The sequence below is a fragment of the Vombatus ursinus genome, unplaced genomic scaffold (assembly GCF_900497805.2).
Source record: "Vombatus ursinus unplaced genomic scaffold, bare-nosed wombat genome assembly UNPS02014813.1, whole genome shotgun sequence".
In the NCBI taxonomy this organism is placed as follows: domain Eukaryota; kingdom Metazoa; phylum Chordata; class Mammalia; order Diprotodontia; family Vombatidae; genus Vombatus; species Vombatus ursinus.
In genome coordinates this window covers 6,736,135-6,760,524 of record NW_020954591.1, presented here as the reverse complement: position 1 = coordinate 6,760,524, position 24,390 = coordinate 6,736,135, and the positions used below count along the sequence as shown (strand labels likewise).

The window sequence follows — 24,390 nt, the reverse complement described above, 5'->3', positions numbered from 1 at the left end:
TGTGACTGCCCATAATGATGTGTGGGGCTGCAGATGGCAGAGCAAGGCTTAATGGATCATACTCAGTAAACTCTAGAAAAGGTCACACTGCTGGGCTGGCTTTTCAGAACACAGAAAATAAAGAGATCAAGGCTTTGCTACTACCTTAAGTTGCTTCAGACTAGAATAAAGCATTTATTCTTAGGTAAATATATGCTCCTTACCATGTCCAGCCATGTTTATTTGACATGGAATACTTCTCCATGATGGCAGTGAGGCGAAGGAGTGAGAATCGCTGGAGGAGATTCAACTGGCCAGCTGTCTGATTACTGATTTGTGGAGAGGCTAGGGAGTGAGTCGGCTGATGGGAGATCTGGAAACTATGCCATCGTAACCTCCTTCACCAGAAGACCAGAGAAACAGATTATTATACGACTCAAAAATACATGACGATGATAATTTATAAGTATTTGGCAAGAGTTAATACAAATACACAGAACTAAGAAAACCAAAAGCAGTCAGGTGGAGCAAGTGGATAGAACACTGGACTTGGAGTCAGAACTTGAATTCAAACCTAGTCTCAGACATTTACTAGCCGTGTGACCCTGGACAAATCACTTAACCTGTCTGCCTCAGTTTCCTGATCTGTAAAATGGGGATAATGACAGCTCCTACTTCCTAAGGTTGTTGTGAGGGACAAAACGAGCTAATATTTGTAAAGTTGCAGATAGCAAAGCAAGGTTCACTGGATCTTATTCAACAAACTATAGAAAAGGTGGCAGTGCTAGGCTAGCCTTTCACAGCACAGAAAACATTAACGCTCTATATAATGGTATCTATTACCATTGTTGTTATTAATTACTGTTAGCCATATAAAATAAAGAAATACAAAGTTCCATCTCCTTCTGAGTTCCAAAGAGTTTTTTTTTTCCCTGAGAGGCAATTGGGGTTAAGTGACTTGCCCAAGGTCACACAATTAGTAAGTGTCACGTGTCTGAAGCCAGATTTGAATTCAGGTGCTCCTGACTCCAAAGTCAGAGCTCTATCCACTGCACCACCTAGCTGCCTTTTTTTTTTTTAAACAAGTAAGTACTTCTTAAATATTCAGAGGTTATAGAGTAGTTATCTACACTATTTTTATATCTATACTACTTACTGTAGAAAAGTGTTTTCTATACTGCTTTTCAAATGGTACTTCGTATTTCTATTTAAAACCACTGGGCATTTCTATTGGCTCCAACTTTTCAAATGAAATTCATTTGGTTTTGGGGGGAGGTGACAAATACAAAGGAAACACGTTCACAGTAATCATACTACATTTCAGTGAACTCCTGGATCTACCACACACAAGTACTAATCTACACGGTGTTAATGTTCCTATATTAAAAGAAAGGGTTTATTACCAGATAATCATTATGCAGTCACTTTTTTTGTGAAGTGGTATTTGCAATGTAAGTCAAGACTCTGGTTTTTATTAAAGGGAATGTCAAACCAAGATCAAATTTACAAAAATGCCATTCTACTAGGTCACAGCGATCCTCCTTTTGATTAAATTAAAAAATTTTAAATCCCAATCAAACATTCTAGTTAAACTTATAAAGTAGAAATAGAGGATAAACATTCAGGATTATAGGAATTCAACTTAGGTTCAATCACTATACTTTTCTGAATGAATGTTATATTTCTGTTGACATAGTTTCCTCATAATTAGTGGAGAAAAAAGGAAAGTGTATCAATGTTATTACCAACCTATTTGGCCGGGTGAGTGATGCTCCAACCCCAGAATCCCTCCTTTCTCTGACTCCAGCTGCCTCTGAGTCATTAAGGGAGGTTCCATCCCTTTCCATATCACTAGGTGTTGTACGACCATCAGAAACTGAGTTCCCCTCAAAATCTAATGTAATCTGGTTGGGAGATGGAAAGGGCGACAAGCCAGGTTCCCCAGCTAATGCATCATCTGTTTGTAGCTCAGGCAAGACATTCTTTGACCAGTGGTTCACTACCTCTTGGAGTCCATTAACATGTTGCAGAATGTCATCTAAATGGGGGAAGAGATCATCCTTCTCTAAGTCCAAAAGATCTCCAGTGCTGGCATACAAGTGTGAGCCAGGGACATTGTCATAAATACTAACTCTACTTTCTCTGTGACAAGAAGTCATAAGTCTAGGTTCTTTCGTACTAGGGCACTGTTGCCTGCCCAGAGAGATGCTGCCCGTCCTCCAGTTCACCCCATTGCTATTATCTGTTGGTGAGAGGCTTTCAATAGAAAGTGCCTTAGGGAAGGTTCCTGGCTTGTGGTCTTTGGGAATATGGACCACAAGATTCTCCTGGGAATGAAAGTCATTTTTATGGTTTTGGTCAATGACTTCCTGCAGTACTGTCCCAGACAGAACATCGAGGTCTTCCAGATACATCCCCCCTCGTTTGTTGGCTTCATGGCACTTGCGATCCTTCAAGCAGGGTGTGCTCACACCACTACTGCTGTTTTCAGATTGGCTGCTATCACTGCTGGATTTGGCAGAGAATGGAAGTCCTTTCTTGGCTGCATCTTGGGGTGGGTTTTGGAAATCCCCATTTGCTAATGGCACACAGTGCATGGTCTTTAAGGATTCTGGCTCCTGTTGAAGAACAGGCCCACTTATTACCAAGCCACCTGTCCTTGCTGATCCCTTTACCTTGCCATGAGTCCCTCTAGGCCTTAGCGTCTCCATGCGTTTTAAGAAAGATTTGGCTCTGGTTCGCGCTGGTTTCTCATTCTTTGGGTGAAAAGTATAACTGGCAATGTCTTTGGGGTTCTGTAAGAAGCTGCCGCTGACCAAAGTGGAGTCGAGCATGACTGGGGTTTCCCCACAGTACTGTCCTGTACAGTCAAACACCTCTCTGCCAGTACTGTTGATGCCAGACTGGCTCCTGTTGTCGCTCCCTCCGCTGCTTTCACTGTGAATAGAAGAGACCTCAGGCTCACTCAGGTCAGTAAGGACGCTCTCACTGCTTGTGGTGGTTTTCATTCTGATGTCCCCAGACGATCCATGTCTGTTTGCTTGGGGGAACAACGTGTGGATGTCGTCCACTCGAGACCATCTCCTGCTTGTCCTTTGAAAAGTCCATTTGTTACTGATACATAGGTCTTCTTCATCTGAGTCCTCACTCTGAAAAACATGATAGCACAATATATTATTTGGAGAATGACATTATTTGTAGAGGAGTGGAAAATATGTGGAACTGTGAGTCAGGAAACTTGGGTTTCTAGTTCTGCTTTTGAGTAGCCATGCAACTTATTCTTTGAGCCTCAGTTTTCTCATCTGTATAATGAGAAGGTGAGACATGATAGTCTTTGAGGTAGCATCCAGCTTCAAAATTCTACAATTCTATTCTTATTGAAATATGCAATCTATTGAAAAATAGAAGCTTTGCTTCTCAAAAGGATAATCTCTCACTTCCTTAGTTTTCCACTCATTCACTTACCCATTCCCTCTAGCTTTCTCAAGCAAATTAAAATTCACTGTTTCTTTTTTTCATTCATAGTAGCCCTGCTTCCAGTCCTCCCAGATATCCTACAATGCCCTTATTTCCTGAGCCTGTCCACATCTCTTCCTCCTATTATCCATAGAGGTTCTAAAAACATCGCCTGTACAAGGCCTTCCATGATTGATTGCAAATAGGTGTTGGTTTTTTCCTGGCCTCGCTGTCTAAACATAAAACTCTAATAACACTCACTTCACCGTTAACTCTTTCTCCCAATGCCATAAAATGAACATTTGTTAGTACTATTATTTTTACATTTATTTTATTTGTTCAGTGTTTCTTCAGTTATTTTGAATAAGCTATATCCTTGATATAGTTTGCCTGTGCCAAAGTTATCTGAGATTATGTCTTTAGAAGTCAAGGAGGGAATCAACCGATACTTTATGATGACATTAATCCGGTGGTTACTGGGGTGGCCATTTCTGGTCATCTAGCCTGAGGAGCAGTGTAGTGTAATGGAAAGTACATTGTGGTTTGAGTCAAAAAGACTGGAATTGAGATTCAACGCGTCTCCTCACTAGCTGTGTAATCAACTTACCTGAGCGTTATTTTCCTCACCTATAAGTCCTGTCATAAAATTTGCATGGTTTTCAGTGTGATAAGGTAGTCAAAGAAATTAGAGCAATCTATGGCAGAACGGAGAGAGGAAGAATGTCCAGGTCTAGGGAGGTAATACTGTTGTTATATTTTGCTGAACACTTCTAGAATATCATGTTTAGTTCTTAGCGCCACATTTGAAGAAGGATATCACTAAATAGGAGATCACCTACTAGGTCATCTAGGGATGAGTAACCAGAATAGTGAAGGAAAAGCTCCAAGTTCATGCTATATGAAGACTGGCTGAAGAAATGAGAGACACTTTACTTAGAGAAGATTAAAGTGTAAGAGGAGTAACATGATGGCCTAAACATGTCCTTCCGTAACTTCCACCTATGGTTCTTAGTTCTGTTCTCCAGGGCCAAGCAGAGCAAATCTGTTGTGACAGCCTTTCAAAGATGTGATGGCAAAAGTTTGCCTATTCATAACACAGGTTGATGGGCTGAACAAATTGCATATGTTTAGCATGGGAATGAAAAGAGGTGGGGGGGGGGGGGCAGGAAGAAGGGATGATAACTGTCTTCAAATATTTGAAGATTTTCACCTGACGGTAGAAGCTGCAGAAAAACGGAATTAGGCTCCATATAATGAAAAACATTACTAACAATTAGAGCTATCCAAAAGAGGAATGGGTTGTCTCCTTAACTGGAGGTTTTCAGGTGAAGGTTTGATGACCACTTGTTGGAGAGAACCAATTAGCATTTATTAAGCACATACTATGTGCATACTGGGGCAGCTAGGTGGCACAGTAGATAGAGCACTAGCCTGGAGTCAGGAAGATTCCCCTTACTGAGTTCAAATTTGGCCTTAGATACTTACTAGCTGAGTGACCATGGGCAAGTCACTTAACCCTGTTTGCCTTAGTTTCCTCATCTATAAAATGAGCTGGAGAAAGAAATGGCAAATCACTTCAGTATCTTTGCCAAGAAAACCCCAAATGGGGTCACTAAGAGTCAGACACGAAAGAACAACAAAATGTGTGTGCCAGTCAATAAAACAGCACTGTGCCAAGTGCTAGAGATAAAAGGAAAGGCAAAACGCAGGGGTCCTGCTGTCCAGGGCCTCACAGTATAATGGAGGAGAAAACATGAAAACAACTGTACACAGATAAGATTTATAAATGATAAAGTGGGAGTAGTCTCAGAGGAAGGCAATAAGATTAAGGAGGACTGGGAAAACCTTCTTGCAGAAGGTGGGATTTCAGCCGAGACTCCGAGGAAGCAAGAGATTCTGCAGAAGAGATTCCTGCTCAGTTACGAGCTGGCCTTGATGGCCCAATTCTGAGATTCTATAAAAGCATTTTGTAATTATGATGCACTATATAAAGCTGTTACCACTACCACTATGACTACTACTGCTATTGTTATTATTATTATTATCATCATTATTATAAACTTCCAATGCAAGTCAATAACTATTTTGCAATTTGTAATCTCACAGTTACTTGGAGTGCTGGGAGGTTAAGTCATTGTCACAGTCAATCAGCATCAGATGCAAAACTTTAACCTAGGTCTTATTGATTCTGAGGTTAGCTCTCTATCTGCATTACATCACAATGCCCTATCATAAGTCATTATTATTGGTTACAATGTCACAGTGCAACAAAAATGGATAATTTCTGGGTATATGTAAGTAACTAAAACTAGGAAAATTACAAAAACTAATTTTGCGTGTTAGCATGTTAGTTGTATTGTTGTTATTCAGTCATTTTTCAGTTGTGTCTGACTCTTCCTGACCTCATTTGGGCTTTTCTTGGCAAAGATACTAGAGTGATTTGCCTTTCCTTCTCCAGCTCATTTTATAGATGAGGAAACTGAGGCAAATGGGGTTAAGTGAATTGCCTAGAATCACACAACTAGTAAATGTCTGAGTTTGAATTTTAACTGAGAAAGATGAGTCCAGACCGGACACTCTACCTACTGTGCCACCTAGCTGCCCTTAGTTGTGAGCTGGCTACAAAATGTTTTTGTTTTTTTAAACTAATGTTGAGTGTACATGACTTCCTCTATCTTTTACCATGAGGACGAAAACAGTATAGAGTCACATGTGAACAATTTCCACTTTTTTCATTGGCCGGTGACTGGGAAAGAAAATCAGTACTCTTCAAGTGGTATTGATGACTGCCCCTCCAACTCAAACATTCTCTGCGACTCTACTGCTGGTAGAACTCAGCTGACCAAGGTACCTCTATTCAACTGGGGCCTCTTCCTTGGGACATTGCTAGAAGTTATCTGAAACTACAGTTTTTCTCTATGAAAGCTATGAGTTAACATTAGACAAAAAGAAGGTATAGTAAAATTTTAATCATGGATCTTAATGTTGTAAAAGGCTCACTCATGGCACAGTAGAATGTACACTGGATTTAGATCAAAAGAACTAGATTAAAATCCTAGCTTTGCTACTTATTCTTTATATGACTTTTGTCAAGTCACACAACCTCACTGAAATTTAGTCAATGCCCTTTAGAAAATATGGCACCCAGAACTTGACTGAATATCCTAGGAGTGTTCTGACCAGGATAGGGCAGAACAGGATTAACCTTCTTTGCTTTGGACATTGCACTTCTAATAATGCATCCAGATGGCACATTAGCTCATGTCATACAATGTTGCTAAGTCATAATGAGTTTGCATCCGGATAGAAGACTTAAGAGGAATAGTACAGCAATGCCTTCATTAATGAAGAGGATGCTTTCTAAAAACATATTTATCAGAAACTTACTGATAGAGGAGGCATAGAGATATGCTCAAGGACCCAGATGTGGAAGAGTGGGAAGAGGAGGTTACAGTATGTAAGATCAAATACCAACTAAAATAATGTCAAATGTGCCATAAAACCTAAAAACTGCTTCTAAGAGCCTTAGGGTGGTTGGCAGGGAACTTATGGTTGGAACAAAGTTTAGGGGAGGTAGGAGAGGAGACTTTGGGAAACAGGAGCTAAAGAGATTGTGGTATTTGTGGTTTATGCTTAAAGCAAAAATCTCTCCACTTAGATGCTGAAACCCCAAACTTAGTTATGAATGATAAAGCCTTTTACTTCATATTTATAACTACTTCTTCAAGGCTTAAAATCACAAGTTCTCTATTGAGGCAACACTTCAGTGTGACTGAGTCTTATCGGAGGTTCAGTCAATAACTATAAATGCCTACCATCAGAATCCCCATCACTGTAGGCAGAAAGCCTCTGTGGGGGAGAAGAGGAAAAGAAATCACCAAAGGAAAGTCTAGCAGAGATTGTTAACCCTTCATTCTGACACGGGCTCCTCACTGGCAGTCTGGACTATGGACCCCATGCCAGAATAATTTTTTTTAAATGAATAAAATAAAATATGTAGGATTACACAGGAAACCAATTATATTGAAATAGTGGTATACTTAGAGAACCCTAAAGAATCAACTAAAAAACTAGTTCAAACAATGAAAAACTTCAGCAAAGTTGCAGGATATAAAATAAACCCACGTAAATCATCAGCATTTCTATGAACTACAAATAAAACCCAGCAGAAAGAGATAGAAAGAGAACTTCCATTTAAGAAAACTACAGACAATGGGTCGCTAGGTGGCATAGTGGATAGAGTTCTGGCCTTGGAGTCAGAAGGATCTGGGTTCAAATCCGGCCTCAGACACATAACATTTACTAGCTGTGTGACCTTGGGCAAGTCACTTAACCCCATTGCCTAACCCCCCCCCCCAAAAAAAACCCCAAAAAATAAAAAGAAAAAAAAAAGAAAACTACAGAAAATATAAAATACTTGGGAGTTTACCTGCCAAGACAAACCTGGGGATTATACGAACACAATTACAAAAGCACTTTTTGTACAAATAAAAACATCTAAACTATTGGAGTAATATTAATTGTTCATAGGTAGGCAGAGGAAAAAGATAAAAATGACAGTTTAACCTAAGTTGATTCACTTATTTAGTGTCATACCAATCAAACTACCAAACCATTACTTTACAGAGCTAGAAAAAATATTAATGAAATTCATCTGGAAGAAGAAAAGGTCAAGAATATCAAGGGAATCAATGAAAAAAATGTTAAGGAAGGCAGTCTAGAAATACCAGATTTCAAACTATATTACAAATTGTATAATCATCAAAACAAGGTAGTATCAGCTAAGAAATAGACTGGTAGATCAGTGGAATAGATTAGGTGTAAAATACACAGTAGTAATTGACCATAGTAATCTAGTGTTTGATAAATCCAAAGATCCAAGATTTGGGGGTAAAAACTCAACATTTGACAAAAATTGCTAGGGAAACCAGAAAGCAGTTTGGCAGAAACTAGGCATAGACCAACATTTCACATCACATTCCAAGATAAAGTCAAAATGTTTAAATGATTTAGACAAAGAGTGATAAAAGTAAATTAGGGGAGCATGAAAAAATGTATCTGTCAGATCTATGGATAAGGGAAGAGTTTATGTCCAAAGAAGAAATAGAGGGAATTATGGGAAATAATACAAATAATTGATTACACGAAATTAAAAAGCTTTTGCATAAACAAAACCAATATAATCAAAACTAGAAGAAAAGCAGTAAACTGGGAAAAATTAGTAAGTTTCTCTGATAAAGGCCTGATTTCTCAAATATATATGAACCAAGACAAATTTATAAAATATGAGCCATTGCTCAGTTGATAAGTGGTTAAAGAATATGAACAGGCAGTTTTTAGAAGAAATCAAAGCTATCAATAGTCACATGAAAAAATATTCTAAATTACTACTGCTTAAAGAAATGCAAATCAAAGCAACTCTAAGGTGACACCTCATACCTATCAGATTGGCTAATATGACAGAAAAGGAAAATGACAAATGCTGGAGGGGATGTGGAAAAATTGGGACATTGATGCACTGTGGGTGAAGAGGTGAAGTACTCCAACCACTCTGAAGAGCAATTTGGAACTATGACCAAAGGGGCTACAAAACCGTGCACATCTTTGACCCAACAATACCATTATTAGGTCTGTATTCCAAAGAGATCAAAGAAAAGGGGAAAGGATCTCTGTGTTACAAAAATATTTATAGCAGCTCTTTTTGTAGTGACAAAGAATTGGAAATCAAGGTGATGCCCATCAATCGGGGAATGGCTGAACAAGTTGTGGTATATGATTGTGATGAAATACTATATGTAGTATTTCCATATATATACTTATATATCTATATATTTTTCTATTTCTAGAAGAAAAGACAAGGAGATGGTTTCAGAAAAACCTGGTAAGACTTATATGAACTCATGCAAAATGAAGTGAGAAAAACTAGGAGAACATTGTACACAATAACACCAACAGTGTAATGATTACCAACTGCAAGACTCAGCTTCTCTGATTAAGACAATGATCTAAGATGATTCCAGAGGACCCACGATAAAAAATGCTATCCACCTCCAGAAAGAGAACTAATGAACTCTGAATACACACTGAAGCTTACTTTTTTTACTTTGTTTTTATTGTTTTATTTTGTTTGTGTTTTCTTTTGCAACATAGCTAATACAGAAATACATTTTGCATGATCTCATGTGTATAATCAAAATCAAATTGCTTGCCTTTTCAGAGAGGAGGGGAAGGATGGGACAGAGGGAGAAAATTTGGAACTCCAAATTTTAAAAAATGATTATGAAAAAAATTTTTACGTTAGGAAATATTTAACGAAATAAAAAATAAAACACCTCTTAATTTACAGAGCCTGAAGACCATTTTAGCTGATATCAAAATCTTTCCTCTGGTGGGCTCTCTTTACCTTCAATTGAATAGGGACAGATTGAAGCTGTTTTTGTGGATATTTCTGTCTTTGCAGCTGCAGATGCAGGCCTCTCTGCTTTGCATGATTTATGAAGATTTTTTTTTAAACGTGACTGCCTTCCTATAAAGAAGCTTTGTTCCCAGGGAATTTGTTCAAATAAAGACATCGCTATACATCAAAATTTATAGTAAGACCACTAGGTCCCCTGAGTGAGCATTTAGAAAAAAGTCTATTTTGGAGTGGGGGACCCCAAAAAGCATTTTAAAAGTATAAGTATACTTTAAAAGTTTAAGTTGAGATCCTCTAAAATAGAGCAGTATTTAATGCTGGCCCCATCTTGCTCTCAAAAGCTAACTCAAATCAGGTTGCTGATGCTAGAAAATGAGATGTGGTCTTGAGGATACAGTGGTTAAATTAGCATTCTTTTATTTTTGCTGAGCAGATGGGGCACAGAGATGGAGAGTGGAAGCCCGCCTTTTGTAGAAGGCAGCACAATTAAGTCAAAAGACAAACACAAGTGGGAAAACAGTTAATAAGGACAAAGTTACTCCAGGGAAATATTGCTGCATTTGGGTCGCTGTGACCCATCTAAAGAAAACACAGAGGAAACAAGTTACCTATGAATATTTCAGAAGCCACCAAATCCCACTCGAGCATTCAAATCAGCTAAGACTCAAGGGGCACAATGCCAAGTTTGTAATGCTTGCCACTGCATGGGAGTGGCTGAGTAAAACTTCCTCACTTGTGCTCCCCCACAGAAGGTTGCCGGATGATATTTAGTTTGCTGGGAGATGCGGGGGTGTGCAGGAGTAGGAGAGAACTATGCAGGGTCATGGTTTCTGGGGTAGCAGCTGTTATTCCTCTTGAAATGATCAGGAGGTTGGTTGTGTGACAGCTGATATAGCTGTTTCATCCTCTTTCACGTTGGGTCATTCTTCATATTAATCTAAATGAATCAGTAACCTTAGTTCCTATTTTTGTGTTAAACACCTCTTAGGTGTTACACAATGGCTACATCCTTCTAGGATAAGGATGAAGTGCTTCCCTCTGTGTGGGGAGGACTGGTTTGGGATATGAAGATATAGGGAAGCATGATTATTTTATTTTTGTTCTAATTTCGGTTTCAGATGGAGAAACTGAGGAATTGTACATTCTTCCCCCCCCCATATTACATATAGCATTTTTGCAGAGCCATTCTCTGACTTCTAGTCCAGTCTAGTATGCCATAATAAGAATACTACAAGATAGGGAGGTTGCCATGAACTAAGGGTAAATCTTATCAGTAATGATGAGGAATAGTTGATATTGCTTTCCATCTGGAAGCATGAGATCCTTATGATTCAGAGCTGCCAAAGGCAGGAAGTCCAGAGTCACATTGGGATTTAGCTGTGGAATTGACATTAAGGTTAACAGAAATTGAAAAGCTGAATTGCCCCCAAGTAATTTAAGACTGTTGGTTGAGGGGTTTAGAGGACGAGAAGGATGAAATGGCGATCACTGACAGACTTTCAAGAAAATGTCTCTTCAGTCAGGGTTCTGTGAACCTCCTAGATTAGGGATTCTTAGGCTGGGGTGGGGTCTGTAAACTTAATTTTCATAAAACATATTTTCTGTGTACTCTTATGTATTTTATGCATTAAAAACTTTATTCTGAGTAGGGGTCCATCCATTACATTAAACTACTAAAGGGGTGCATGACACAAAAAAAGGTTAAAATCCCAGTAGATGCACAATCAAGACCCATAACTTTTCCAACCACGAAGAATTTCACTGGGACAGGAGGCAGATCCTCACACTATTTTCTACTGCAAGCCTATGAATGGTCATTAAGTTTTGTGTGTGCCTCCGCGTACACACATGCGTGGGTGCATATGACTTGCACTGGGATCTGATGAAGAACCAGAGGGCAAAGAGAGGCATATTAAGCATGTCTGCCTGAAGAATCATGGTTAGTCTCAGTGGAGTCATCACGCAGCTCTTGGTTCAATCATCAATAATGTTCTAATTAGAACAAAAATAAAATAACTCAAAAAAAAAATGGTCCCATAGGGCAGTGAAGTGAAAGATTTAACCATTCACCTTCAGAGACTAATGTTTCATTTTTAACAAACATGGGTATGGGGTAGACCTGAGATTTCTCTGGGTTGGGGTCCTATCAATGCTGGCTGGCACCTTCTCAACAAATTGATTGCCTAAGGTCATCAGTCGGCAGGACTTGAACCAAGATCTTCTTGGTTCTGAGACTGTTCTCTAAACATTACATTGCTTCATTTTTGATAAAAATTTAAAAAGTGGGTCATGGTATTAATATTAGTTCAGATGACAGAACGTACCTATCTCTTAAAACAAAACAAAACAAAACAAAACAAAAAACCCTCAGCTGTGCCTTCTTGGAAACTTGCACTTTTCTAATATATAGGCCTAAGAGGCAGTCACTTGTCCAGGCTGCAGGTTCCTGTGCATTTTTGGGAGGTTTGGAGGCCTATGGAAATGCAAGTATTCCTTAGCTTTCAGAGAGCTGGGTGAGCATGCCCCCAAGATAAATCTTTATAGGACTTCCTTCCACTGGTTAAACAAACCTGAACTTCTACAGACTGGAGAAGGGGGTTATGGCTTTTGTATTCATTTCAGTTTTTTTTTTTTTTTAATGAGATCTTGCCTGACTTTTCATGAAGTTATAACTATAGCATATAATTGCTGCTTTGATTTTTTATGTCTCATTTTCCCAAAGTCTTTTGAAGCTTCAGTAAAGTAGGGTCACAGTCCTTGATTTCTATTTTAGTTTTAAATCACTCAACTTCTACTTAGTGCCTATCTGTGTTTTGTTCCAGTTGGTATCTTACAAGTATCTGTATAGGGGTTTAGAGCAGTTGAGTTCATAATATAAAACAGCGATTTACTTTTAGTTGTTTTCTAGCATCATAACCATGAATACTAGTTATTGTTCAGATCTGTGAGTAGATGGAAAGTAAGTTAAAATGGCTAATTTAAAAACCAAGACCACCGCCCCCTTCTGCCCACTCCCCTTACTTCACAATTTGAAAAGGAAGCTGTTCTTGTGACAGTTGTGGTTAAGCAATGATTTAAAAAAATTTTGATAAGTTATCCAATTACACAGGAAAATCCAACATAGAAGTTCTGCACATTAAATTAAGTTTACAGAAGAGGATTTGCATAGTTAAGATGGTATAAGGCCACATAGTGAATAAACTAGTGGTGATATCAAAAGTATTTCATGTGTTTAATTTTCAAAAGCTGGAAATAATTAAAAAGGAATAGTATCATTTTATTTTAGGAAAGATGAATGACACTGTTAATTTTATTATTTTCTCTTGAAACATGCCACAATCTAATATATGCAACAGGCTGGCATATCTATAAATACCTATATACATATTATAAGTATGTTTGTATAGTATGAATATACGTAAACACTTTGGGTCCCCACACTTCAGGCACAAATGCGTGGCTCTTCTTGGCTTCAATAAGAACCATGTGTGTACTCAGAGCAAAAATTGACCCTTACGGCTCAAATAGCATGTGCATTTCTCAAGAGGGTTATTCAGCATGGCGGCTGTTGTAAGGTTTATTCCCATACTCTTCTCTGTTATTTTGACTAGATGAAACACTCAGCTTCTAATTTTCTTTTGGAGATTCCCTTTCATTTTTTGCTTATTTTCCTTCAAATTCCAAGGGAGGCCCAAAAATGTGCTTTTGAGGTGAGCTGTACCAAAATCTATGTAACTGTGCTTTTTCTAGAGCAGGAAGTCAAGCTTAAGATTATCTTAAAGTTTCAAGATTGACTTTGAAACAATTATTTTTTCATATACACGGAAATATATATGCTCATACATGTCTCTACACCCACCCCAGAATGTGAAATCCTTTCTTTTTATCAAAGCTACAAATTATGTTTTCTTTTCTAGAAAAAAAAAGCAAAAAACAAAAACAAGATTTCTTGTATGATGGAAGAAGATAAACATATGGCCTTCCATATGGCCACACACTCCCACTTTCAGTAACTCTAGAAGTTATTGACCCAGCCTGCAAAGACTAACTTCTGCATTATTATTATAAACATTACAGTTATTTTAAGGTATTATGAGATCTCTGTGCAAACCCTTGGGGAAAAAATGACAAGAAAATGGCATGTCATAGGGCATAGCTAAACTGTATGACACAGTACTACAAAACAAAACAAAACAAACCACATCCTACAAGCTTCAAAATTTTGCCTCTCATCATTAAAATGGAAAGTTCATCTAGTTCAAAACTACAGAAGCATGGCTTTTCTACCATTACAGCCATTATTTTGATGTCGATTTCCTCACCTACCTTTTTCCTTTGGATGTTCACATCAAGTTTCATTGGGGCACACCTGTTCAATGTGTTGAGTCGTCTAAAAATAAAGCAAAACAACATTACCACAAACAGTACTGAGGGCAGAAAAAACCCCACAAAACTTCTTTTCACTTTGACAAGCTTCCAAAAGGGGTCCTTTCTTCCATGAGCATGCTTGTAACATCAGCAGACAGCAATCTGTGCTCTTTTTATACTGCCATGCTGGGACAGGCACTATTAAAAAATGTTGATAAATTAAACAGGCTTTTAAGTATTTCAACATGTTGTTTGGGAAAAGTGGTATTTTAGAGATGATCTTTAATTTTTAATGTTTTTTAGACATTTAACACTCACTCACAAACACACGATAGAGAAGAGAGTAGTTTATCACAGTCGCATTTTATTCACATTTTATCACAAGGGCCTGGATCGTTATAAGTTTGGCCAAAAAGTGCTTCCCATTATGGTGAGGAAAGGTTAGTTTTGGAAATTCTATCATTTTTTCAGTACCTTATGAGATGGAAGCTGTTCACTTGAATAACTTTAAATGATAGAAACAAAGAAAACACTTGGATTGAATTTATTTAGTCTTTAAATTATGTTGACTACTTTAGAGCCACTTGTTTTATTCATTCAATAAACACTTATTAAACATTTAACAAATGTAATACACCATTACTAGGTAGTGAGGAAGAGACAAAGATAAATATGGGCACAAAAGATAAATAGGGCACATGTTCCTACCCAGAAGAAACTTTTAATGTAGTAGGAGTAAGACAAGTAACTTGTTGGATGTAGATAAATAATAATAGATTACTATAGAAAACTATGGGTGTTGTGGGGGCCCAATAATCCAGATTATTTACTTTCTCTCTTTTCTCATTTCTACCAGAAGGTTCTCAGGGGAAATGAGATAGAAAACTAAAAACATTTAACTTTCCTTTTCTTTGTAACTCTGGTGACAAGTTTGATTAGGTGAGAAGCGAAACTATTGGTCAGAATGATGTTTTCCCATTATCTCTAGATTTCATTTATCTGTGTCATTCAATTTTCTTAGACTCTAATATTTAATATATCTGTGCTCTCATCAATTTTGAGTATTCCATCAGTGAAGATAGAAATCATCCAGATTTTCTCATCCTGAGCAATTTTTACTTAGGTCTTTGTAGAAATCTGTGTAGTGTATTAAAGACCTGCTTCTGGATATTTTAATATTTCATGGATACCAAGAGCAATATTTGGGCAGTTCATGAGTTGTCATCCCTTATCTTGATATATGAATAGCCCACCTTCTTTTTCAGATATAAATGTCCTTGATTATATCTTTTATGTTACTTCTTACGTATACGTCATCAATAGCTATATCTTAGAGTACAGTTAAACTCAAACATCTTTCCATTGTCCTTCAGATCATGTACTATTTGCATCCTTCCAATACTGTGGTGTTTCATGATTTATAGGTATAAAGCTCTACTGGGAATCACAATACAAACGTACTTTGGGAGCAGAGCTTGTGATCTCTGAAAGCTCTGTATAATTTCTCAAATGCAATTCAGCTCACCTCCCTGCTGTTCAATTCTGTAATTGGCTCTGTGAAGTATATATGCAAACTCTAATAAGGATTAGCTTAATGGCCTGCCCATATAGCTGCATATTATAAAGTTTGATGTAATTAGCACAATGTCATCATAAAACAGGAAGCATGTAGAAAAGACCTCAGTGAATCAGTACACTGTTGGTTAAGCTCTAAATTGTGAGAAAATCAAAGAAATACTGGAAAACTTAGAAGAACTGATACATAATGAAGGAAACAGAAACTGAAGAGAAATATATATATATATACACACACACACGCACACATATATATTATACACACACACAACGACTAAAATGATATAAAGGAATACAAAACCAAAATATATCAGAATTCAGATTATAGACACTATCTAATCTTGCTTCCAGATGAACTGATGATAAAATGTACTTAAATATTGTCAGTCATAGTCACTGTGTTACATTTGTTTTACTTGGGTTTTTTTGTTTTGTTTTAAGAGAGAGGGGGTCTTGGGGCAGCTAGATGGCGCAGTGGATAGAGCACTGGCCCTGTAGTCAGGAGGACCCAAGTTCAAATCCGACCTCAGACCAAACACTTGACACTTACTAGCTGTGTGACCCTGGGCAAGTCACTTAACCCCAATTGCCTAAAAAAAAAAAAAAAAAAAGAGGGGGGGGTCTTGCTGAGAACTGAGAGTGTTGTAAACATGCAAAAAAATCAATAAACCACTTAAAAATAAAGATAACTACTAAGCAACATCTAGGGTGAATCCCTTTTCCATTTGGACATTGGGCATGGTTGTGGTTTAAAGGGTATATATACCTCATAATACTAAAAAAATCAGAGGACCATTGAATAAAGTTCTTTCTGGTTGTATCGACCAAGGAATCTTGTATAATACTAACACGTGCTTGCTCAAGAAATCTTCAAGTCCGAGATATGCTCCATTGAATCAAATGCTTAAAACAACAACAACAACAACAACAACAAAAACAAAAACAAAAAAACAACCAATGCATATGTTCTACAAGGGGATGAACAAACTTTTACAGGCGATTTTCTAAAGAGGACTATACAGTCTTAGTGTTTTCTGCACCATTCAGTCACTTTTGTGAATAAGATATAGTCTGTTGTAAAGAATCACCTGCAAAAATCTACCTATTTCTTGAAAAATGTCCTCAAAATGTGTATGTATGAATATATAGATGTAGATAGATATGGAAAGATCTATATTTATAGATTGTAAAGATTTTCCAGAGATGAGAAATTAGGCACATGAACCAGTAGTTACTGATGCCCTCTTGGATATCTTATTTTGTAGTAACAGCATTCATGGTATACTCTTTCTTTTGGAATTTTCTCTACCATATCTTAAAAATTCATTTTTGATTGCTTTTAAAACTGAGTAGGCACCAGCACAGATTTCCTCTGTAATTCAATCTGGTATAGCTTTTCTTCCTGACTTCATTTTATTGAAATTCATTTCTATATCATTGTATAGTACATCGTGTACTGAGATGTCCAAAGATCGAGATTCCATGTCACTGAGAAAGAGGGTAGAGCTCTACAGAAGCACTAATAAATTTCTCTTATTTCATATCTATCTATTGTTCCCTTTCCAATTTTATGCATAAACATCTTTGGAATGATCTGGCTAATTTTTTTCAGGTTCATTTTCCTTTCCAGTTGGTTTTTGCCATTTTGTGAAATTACTCTGGTTATAATCTTTCATCATCTTATTCTGTAATATTTTGCAAATGATCTTATGTTCTAAATTCATGTTTCTCTTCACTGTCATTTCTCTCTGCTTGGCAACTATATTATGTTTTTAATGGCCAAGACATTTTTCTGGGTTCTTTTGGCCTCCTTGCTGTAATGACTGCTTTACATTGACTGAACCTCCCTGACAAACAGTGATAATGAAAATCAATGCCTTTGAGTTTACCTCTTTCCCATATTTTATAGGCCACAGATAATTTCAATAGGTTGTGCTGGAGCTGCTGTAATCATGTCTGATGATTATCTTAATCCTTTTTCCTAACCTGGTGTCAATTTTGATCTTTGTTTTAGCAATCAATGATTTGACTGAACACAGCTAATTCCGAAATGACACTTATGTTGGCAATGTGCCATTTTCTGAAAAGAAAGAGTCAATTTCAATTTTTTTTGGTGATGTTATTCAGGTATATGGATTTCCAGCAATTTTTGTAAAGTATCTATGATCCCAGATGTAAAGTTCTGCATTTTCTATCTTTCTTTCCTAATCCTGAATATTTTCCAACTATTCTTACAACTTCTTCATGTGACCACTTTTGCGTAGAGATCATCAAGGATTGACATATATTTTGACTCTGTTTTACAGAATCTTGTCAAGCTTATCATCAAATTTCTTTAGTGCTAAATCTTTGCAACAGATACTGGTCTACTTTTTGAAAATGTCTTCATCATGGTCCCCTTGCCTATACTCATCAGAAGCACAGCAAAGTGATATGACCAAGTGTCCTACAAAAAGATCTTTCTTGTTGCCCTTGGCATGTGATACAACCAATTCTATTAATTCCATTATTCTACTATCCCAGGATGAACTAGGAGCTATCTTGGTTTAACTAAATGGAATGACTGTCTTCTGTGAAGAACCAGCTCAGGTGTTACCTTCTTTGTGATGTCTTCTCTGATTGTTATTATTAATCACTAGTGTTCTCTTCCTCATTTTTTTCTTGCATTACACTTGTTTGCATACTGTTGCATCCTTCAGGAGAATGTAAGCATCCTGAAGGCTAATACTCTTTTTTTTTTTTAGGAGATATTTAATAAACACTCATTGAATTATTGAATTGAATGGAGTTTTCATTACATCTTCAGATTTCAGTTCTGGTAAGAATGGAAATGGTTTAGTTCCTTCCTATATTGTATCATTTAGTTGATCATAGGACAAAGATCTTATATTCTGAAACCAATGTCTGTAAGTGGCCTAAGAACTGTATAATTCTTAGCACCTTCTGTCCCCCTTATTATCATTTGCCACCAGAAGGAAATCAATAGAAATTGGATCCCATTTTGCAGATTATTTGTTTGGTCACAGTCAGATTTCATTAGCTAGTGGACAAATTATTAGTCATGATGAGGCTCTCCAAACTTGGCAGGTACCTGAGCGAGTTGTCATCAAATGATATAATAAAGGTAAAGTACTTTGCAAGTTTTAAAGGGCTTATGCCAGCTATTGTTATCTCCTTTTTTTGTGTGTGTGTGAAGTAATTGGGGTTAAGTGACTTGCCCAGAGTCATACAGCTAGTGAGTGTTATGTATATGTCTGGGGTCAAATTTGAACTCAGGTCCTCCTGACTTCAGGGCCGGTGCTCTATCCACCCGGCCACCTAGCTACCCCTCTTGTTATCTCTAACAAGACAGAATATAAACTCTTTAAAGGGGGAATTATCTTACTTTTGTCTTTTGTGCAAATGATAAATAGTGCATATAGTAGGTGCTTAATAAATGCTACCTGAATGATCATCATTTATTCAGGCTAGTCCTTGGACAATGGGCAGCCTATTACCAACTCTGTATCTGAAGACATTAAAGCTTGGTAGAATCCAAGAGCTGGCTTTTGGAATCATGAGGCATGTCACTAGGTTTTTGTGGAGGATTCATGTCCCATGACCAAAGATAAAACAAATTTGGTTTCATCTTAAGTACAAAGAAACCATTCTGAGCTCTGCAAAATGCTGAGTGCATCATCTTAATGAAGGTAGATGAAAAAAAGAAACCCTACCAGTTTTTTTTTTTTGGCTTTATGTACAAAAAGAAGTACAGAAGTCTTTATGCTGTACTTCAAATATGCTTTTTGACACATTCAGGAGAGCTGTTGTTGCCTTTTAAAAGCTGAGGCCCAAGTGACAAAGGAACTGATATTCTTTTCTCTTTTGATCCCTTCAATTTTTCAGATGTACATATCCATCCCTTACATCTCTCTCCTAAGTTCTAGTCTCACCATACCTGCTGGACATCTTTGGAGATGTCCCATTCTTAGCTCAAACTCAATGTGTCTAAAACATAACTGATCACCTTTCCCTCTAAACCGTGTTCCCTAGTTCTGTTGCAGACACTAGCACCTCAGGATTGTCCTCAGTTCTTCCACTTTTCTCATTCTCACCCCTTCTCACTGCTTACTCATATCTGATCTGTCACCAAGTCTTGTCAATTCTACCTCTTCAGCATCTCCTACATCTATCCCCTTCTTTCCATTCCACATTACCATCTTAGTTTAGGCAAGCATCACCTCTTACCTGGACTACTGTAATAGTTTCCTAACTGATCAACCGGCTTCTCATCTCTCCCTTCTCCAATTCACCCTTCACGTAGCTGTAAAAAACAATTTCTGCAGTGCACAAGCCTTACCCTATCATCCTCCTGCTCACAACTTTTTAGGGCTCCCTAATTGCACTAATGTAGACCTGTTTTTAGTGTGAGGAGTATTTTCTAGAGTAAATACATGAACTTGGAGTAGAGATAAGTGACTCATATGCTGATGGGGATCAGTAATTTATTTCATAAGTGTGACTATTCCATCCACTGATGCATCTTTTACCTCTCTTCCACACCCACCACCACTCCAAACCACTCTTCCTGTATGACTCTTGTGCATCTCTTGACACAAATGTTCTTTAGAAGATTATGAATCACCTAAATACCATGTAGAGTCCCAAAGGTATTTTTCCACTCACAAATACACAATTCATTCTGACTACAAACAAGATTAAAGTGGAGCTGAGATGTGTCTGACTTTGAGTAAGGGACAACTCATACATATAGCATATTTCAAGACTTATAAAATGCTTCTCTCTCCCACAAGCCTTCAAGGTAGGTTATATAAGTAGTATCATTTGTATTTTAAAAATGAGAAAAATAAGAACGAGAAAGTAACTTGTCTGTGGTCATATAGTTAGAAAGTGTTAAGAGTCAAGATTTGAACATAGGTCTCCTGACTGTAAGACCAGCATTCTCTCTTCTGTAGTATTTAGCACAGTGCCTGACACATAGTAGGTCCTTAATGCTTATTGACTGTCTTCTTTCCTATAGGATTATTCATAGGATCTATTGCTTAATTATATTGAGAGCCAAAGAGAAAAGTCCTGTGATAGAAAGACAAACAAAACAGATCCTTTCCAACCTAACCATATGGAAAGAAAATGAATATGATTACATCAACAAAGTAATTGGCTTTTTGGGAAGAAGTCTTTCACCAAACTGATGTTTTATTATAAAGTCCTTGTTTCCTACTTTTATTCCAAGAATCCATTAACAGGACTTACAGTTATTTAAAGGTGAAAAGAAATCCAATTTTAAAAACTGAAATTTGAAGTTCTGAAGGATCTACTAGAATCAAAAAAGAAATAAAAACAAAAGACCATTGGGCAGGGAAAATGTAATTCATGATTCTCACTCTGGCCCTGATGATATCCTATTAGGAAACATTATAATAATTGCTTTTGTGATTCACTTTCATTCAATTTTGACTGATAATGGAACTTCACAGCTGCAGAAGACGAAACAACAGACCTATCAGTTTGTAGTTGTATGTTTTGCTTTCTGCACAGGGGAAAATGAGGAACTTTATTTCCTAATAATCAAGTTTTACAAGAATAACTCCCTCTCCCTCCTTATTGGAAGTCAAATTGGTCAGCTAGTATTCCGTGCTGGCACAAACATCAGTTTTTCAACGGCATTTCCAACATTCCTGTCAAGGAAGCAAGAGAAGTGACAACCAGGAGTAATTGTTCATTTGCCATATGTGCTTTGATTTAAGTCCAGGCAGCCTGAACTTCTTACCTTTTGCAGATGTGTCAATGGATGCAGGTACCTAACCAATCCAGTGTGCTCACTACTGCCCTGGGTGTGGCATAAGGACACTTGATGAAACAAAATTATCTGAAGGAATGATCATTACCAACACTGAGATCAAAGCCTGGGGGAAACACCCCCCTGTGTGTGTGTGTGTGTGTGTGTGTGTGTGTGTGTGTGTACTTATACAGTGTTGCTGTAGGGCATGGGAAAGGTCTTAATGTCTTCAAAGTTCATGTAAACACAGATTTTGGAAAAAAGGGCAGCAAAATATATGCCAAATAAACAACTATGGTATGTAACCTCATGAGGGTTGGGCCTCAAAAAAAAATTCATAGGCCATCAAACATGAGAGTTCTATGGTATTTGGGGGGAGGAGTGTGTGTGTATGGGGGAAAGAGCGCTGTAAAAATAGAATAGTATCTGTCATGGTGTTATAATAGTGCCCTGGAATGGCATGATCAAAGGTTGGCTGATGTTTTCATTACAGCCCTTCTCTTTTCAAGGGGTCATGTTGTGGCCATAAATACTGAGTTCTGTTCCTGCAAAATGAGGCTGTACTCACAAAAAATTGCTCTTTTTTTTTTCCAGAGGGACAAAAAGGCAAACTGAAGAATGAGCTAAGTTTCTATGCCAAAAATGAGATGTTATGAAACAAAAATCCAGATGTTCACAAAAGCAGTGACATAGTATTTTAGTTGACTTCCAAAGGAAAACAGACCAAGCTCTGATGAATGAGACATCATGGAAGGGAGAGAGGGCGAGAGTAGGAGGAAAGTTAAGATCACAGCTTCATTCATCTAACAACCATTTATCAAGTCCACAAACCCTCCTAAAGCATCTACTACATATAAGTCACTATGTGATATCAAAATGTAATTAACATAGACCCCCTCCCTCTTATAATCAAATACTAAGAAAAACTAATTCATAACGTAGGAGAGAGTCAGTTAAGTGCTTTGGAAGGCACTTTGGTCAAAGTCTTCTGAAAAGTCTTTAGATGGAAAAGATCACTATTCCCCTTAGGGGTAATTGGGAAAGCTTCACAGAGAATGTGGTACAGGGTCCAATGCCTTGAAGAAAGGGAAACAGCTCAAAAGATAGAGGTGAGGAATTCATTCCACTCCTCAGAGGCTTGGCCTGAAGCAAAGGAATACAGAATGGGAAAGGGGAGAATCAGAAGAGAGGACAAACAAAGGATGTGAACAGACAGTTCTCAGATGAAGGAATTAAAGCCATCTATAGTCATATGAAAAAATGCCCTAAATCACTATTGATTAGGGAAACGCAAATCAAAACAACTCCTATCACGCTTATCAGAATGGCCAACATGACAAAACAGGAAAATGATAAATGTTGGAGAGGATGTGGTAAAATTGTAACATTAATGCATTGTTGGTGGAGTTGTGAAATGATCCAACCACTTTGGAGAGCAATTTGGAACTATGCCCAAAGGGCTATAAAAATGTGCATACCCTTTGACCCAGCAATAGCACTTCTAGGGCTATATCCCAAAGAGATCACACAAATGGCAAAAGGACCCACATGCACGAAAATATTCATAGCAGCTCTTTTCGTGGGGGCAAAGAATTGGAAATTGAGAGGATGCCCATCAGTTGGGGAATGGCTGAGCAAGTTATAGTATATGAATGTGATGGAATACTATTGTGCTATAAGAAATGATGAACAGGCTGACTTCAGAAAAACCTGGAAAGACTTGTATGGTCTGATGCTGAGTGAAGTGAGCAGAACCAAGAGAATGTTGTACACAATAACAGCCATGTTGTGTGATGACTAATATTGATAAACTTAACCCTTCCTGGCAATACAAGGATCTAAAACATCTCCAGAGGCCTTGTGATGGAAAATGCTATCCACACCCAAACAAAGAACTATGGAAGCCAAATTGCTAATTTTTTTTTTCTCTTCTGTTGAGTTTTGTTTCCTCTTTCTGATGGTTCCTCCTATTGGTTTTAATTTCTACTTACAACATCGCTAATGTGAAAATATGTTTAATATGAATGTAAATGTATAGCCTATATCAGATTGTGTGCCATCTTGGGGAGGGTGGTGGGGAGGAAGGGGGAGAAAAATTTTAAACTCAAAAGCCTATGGAAGCGATTATTGATAAATCAAAATAAATTAATAAAAAAATAAAAAAAAGAAAGAAGAGAGGACAAAGAAGAGTTGAGTAAGGCTGGAAGTGGAAGAAGTAAAGGCACACCGCCCAAGGCTAGGAAGGTGGAGTGGAACCAGATCACAAAAGGATCTTAACAATCAGGAGTAGTTGTTTACTCTTTACTCTTCAGTCAATAGAGAGTCACTGAAATATTTAAAATAGAAGACCGACATAACAGAGCAGGGGACTTGGGTATGGGAACTCTATCTATGGAATTTGAGGAGAAAGGGGCATCTAAGACCTACTTCAGTCCCTTCTGAGATTATCACTTCAGTGGGAAGAGAGAACTCCAGAAAGTTATTCACTGTGTACAATGAATGCTTTGTCCTGAACTCATGAGGCTGGATAGGATTTTAAAAACTCATCTATGGCATTTTCAGCAGATCTTCACAATCCTGATAACTCTGACTAGGGAAGGATATGTTGTAAGTAAAAGTAAAGCTACCAATGCCTTTGTGGTAACTTGTTTTAGTGAGTGAATCATTAATTACATGAAGAAAGCAGAAAGTGATAGCTTAGTATTGCTTTACTGCTGTTGACATTATAACATGGTACTGCTACATTCCTAATATATAGTCAGCTCTCACCCTTTGACAATAAAGCTAATTACCTGTTTCACACTGTTATTATTTATAT

The 24,390-nt window shown here is 37.5% G+C and overlaps 1 protein-coding gene across 3 annotated transcripts in view; it reads right to left on the bottom strand.

Moving 5' to 3' along the window:
• The window catches only part of STARD13 (StAR related lipid transfer domain containing 13), a 708,719-nt gene that overhangs the window by 30,460 nt on the left and 653,869 nt on the right, over positions 1 to 24,390 (bottom strand). For all 3 annotated transcript variants that reach the window (XM_027877625.1, XM_027877627.1, XM_027877626.1), the window contains 3 exons: positions 14,177 to 14,240; positions 1,729 to 3,128; positions 204 to 377 (listed from right to left, as the gene is read on the bottom strand). In XM_027877625.1, coding sequence (XP_027733426.1) covers positions 204 to 377; positions 1,729 to 3,128; positions 14,177 to 14,240 — 1,638 coding nt within the window. The remainder of the gene's footprint in view (positions 1 to 203; positions 378 to 1,728; positions 3,129 to 14,176; positions 14,241 to 24,390) is intronic.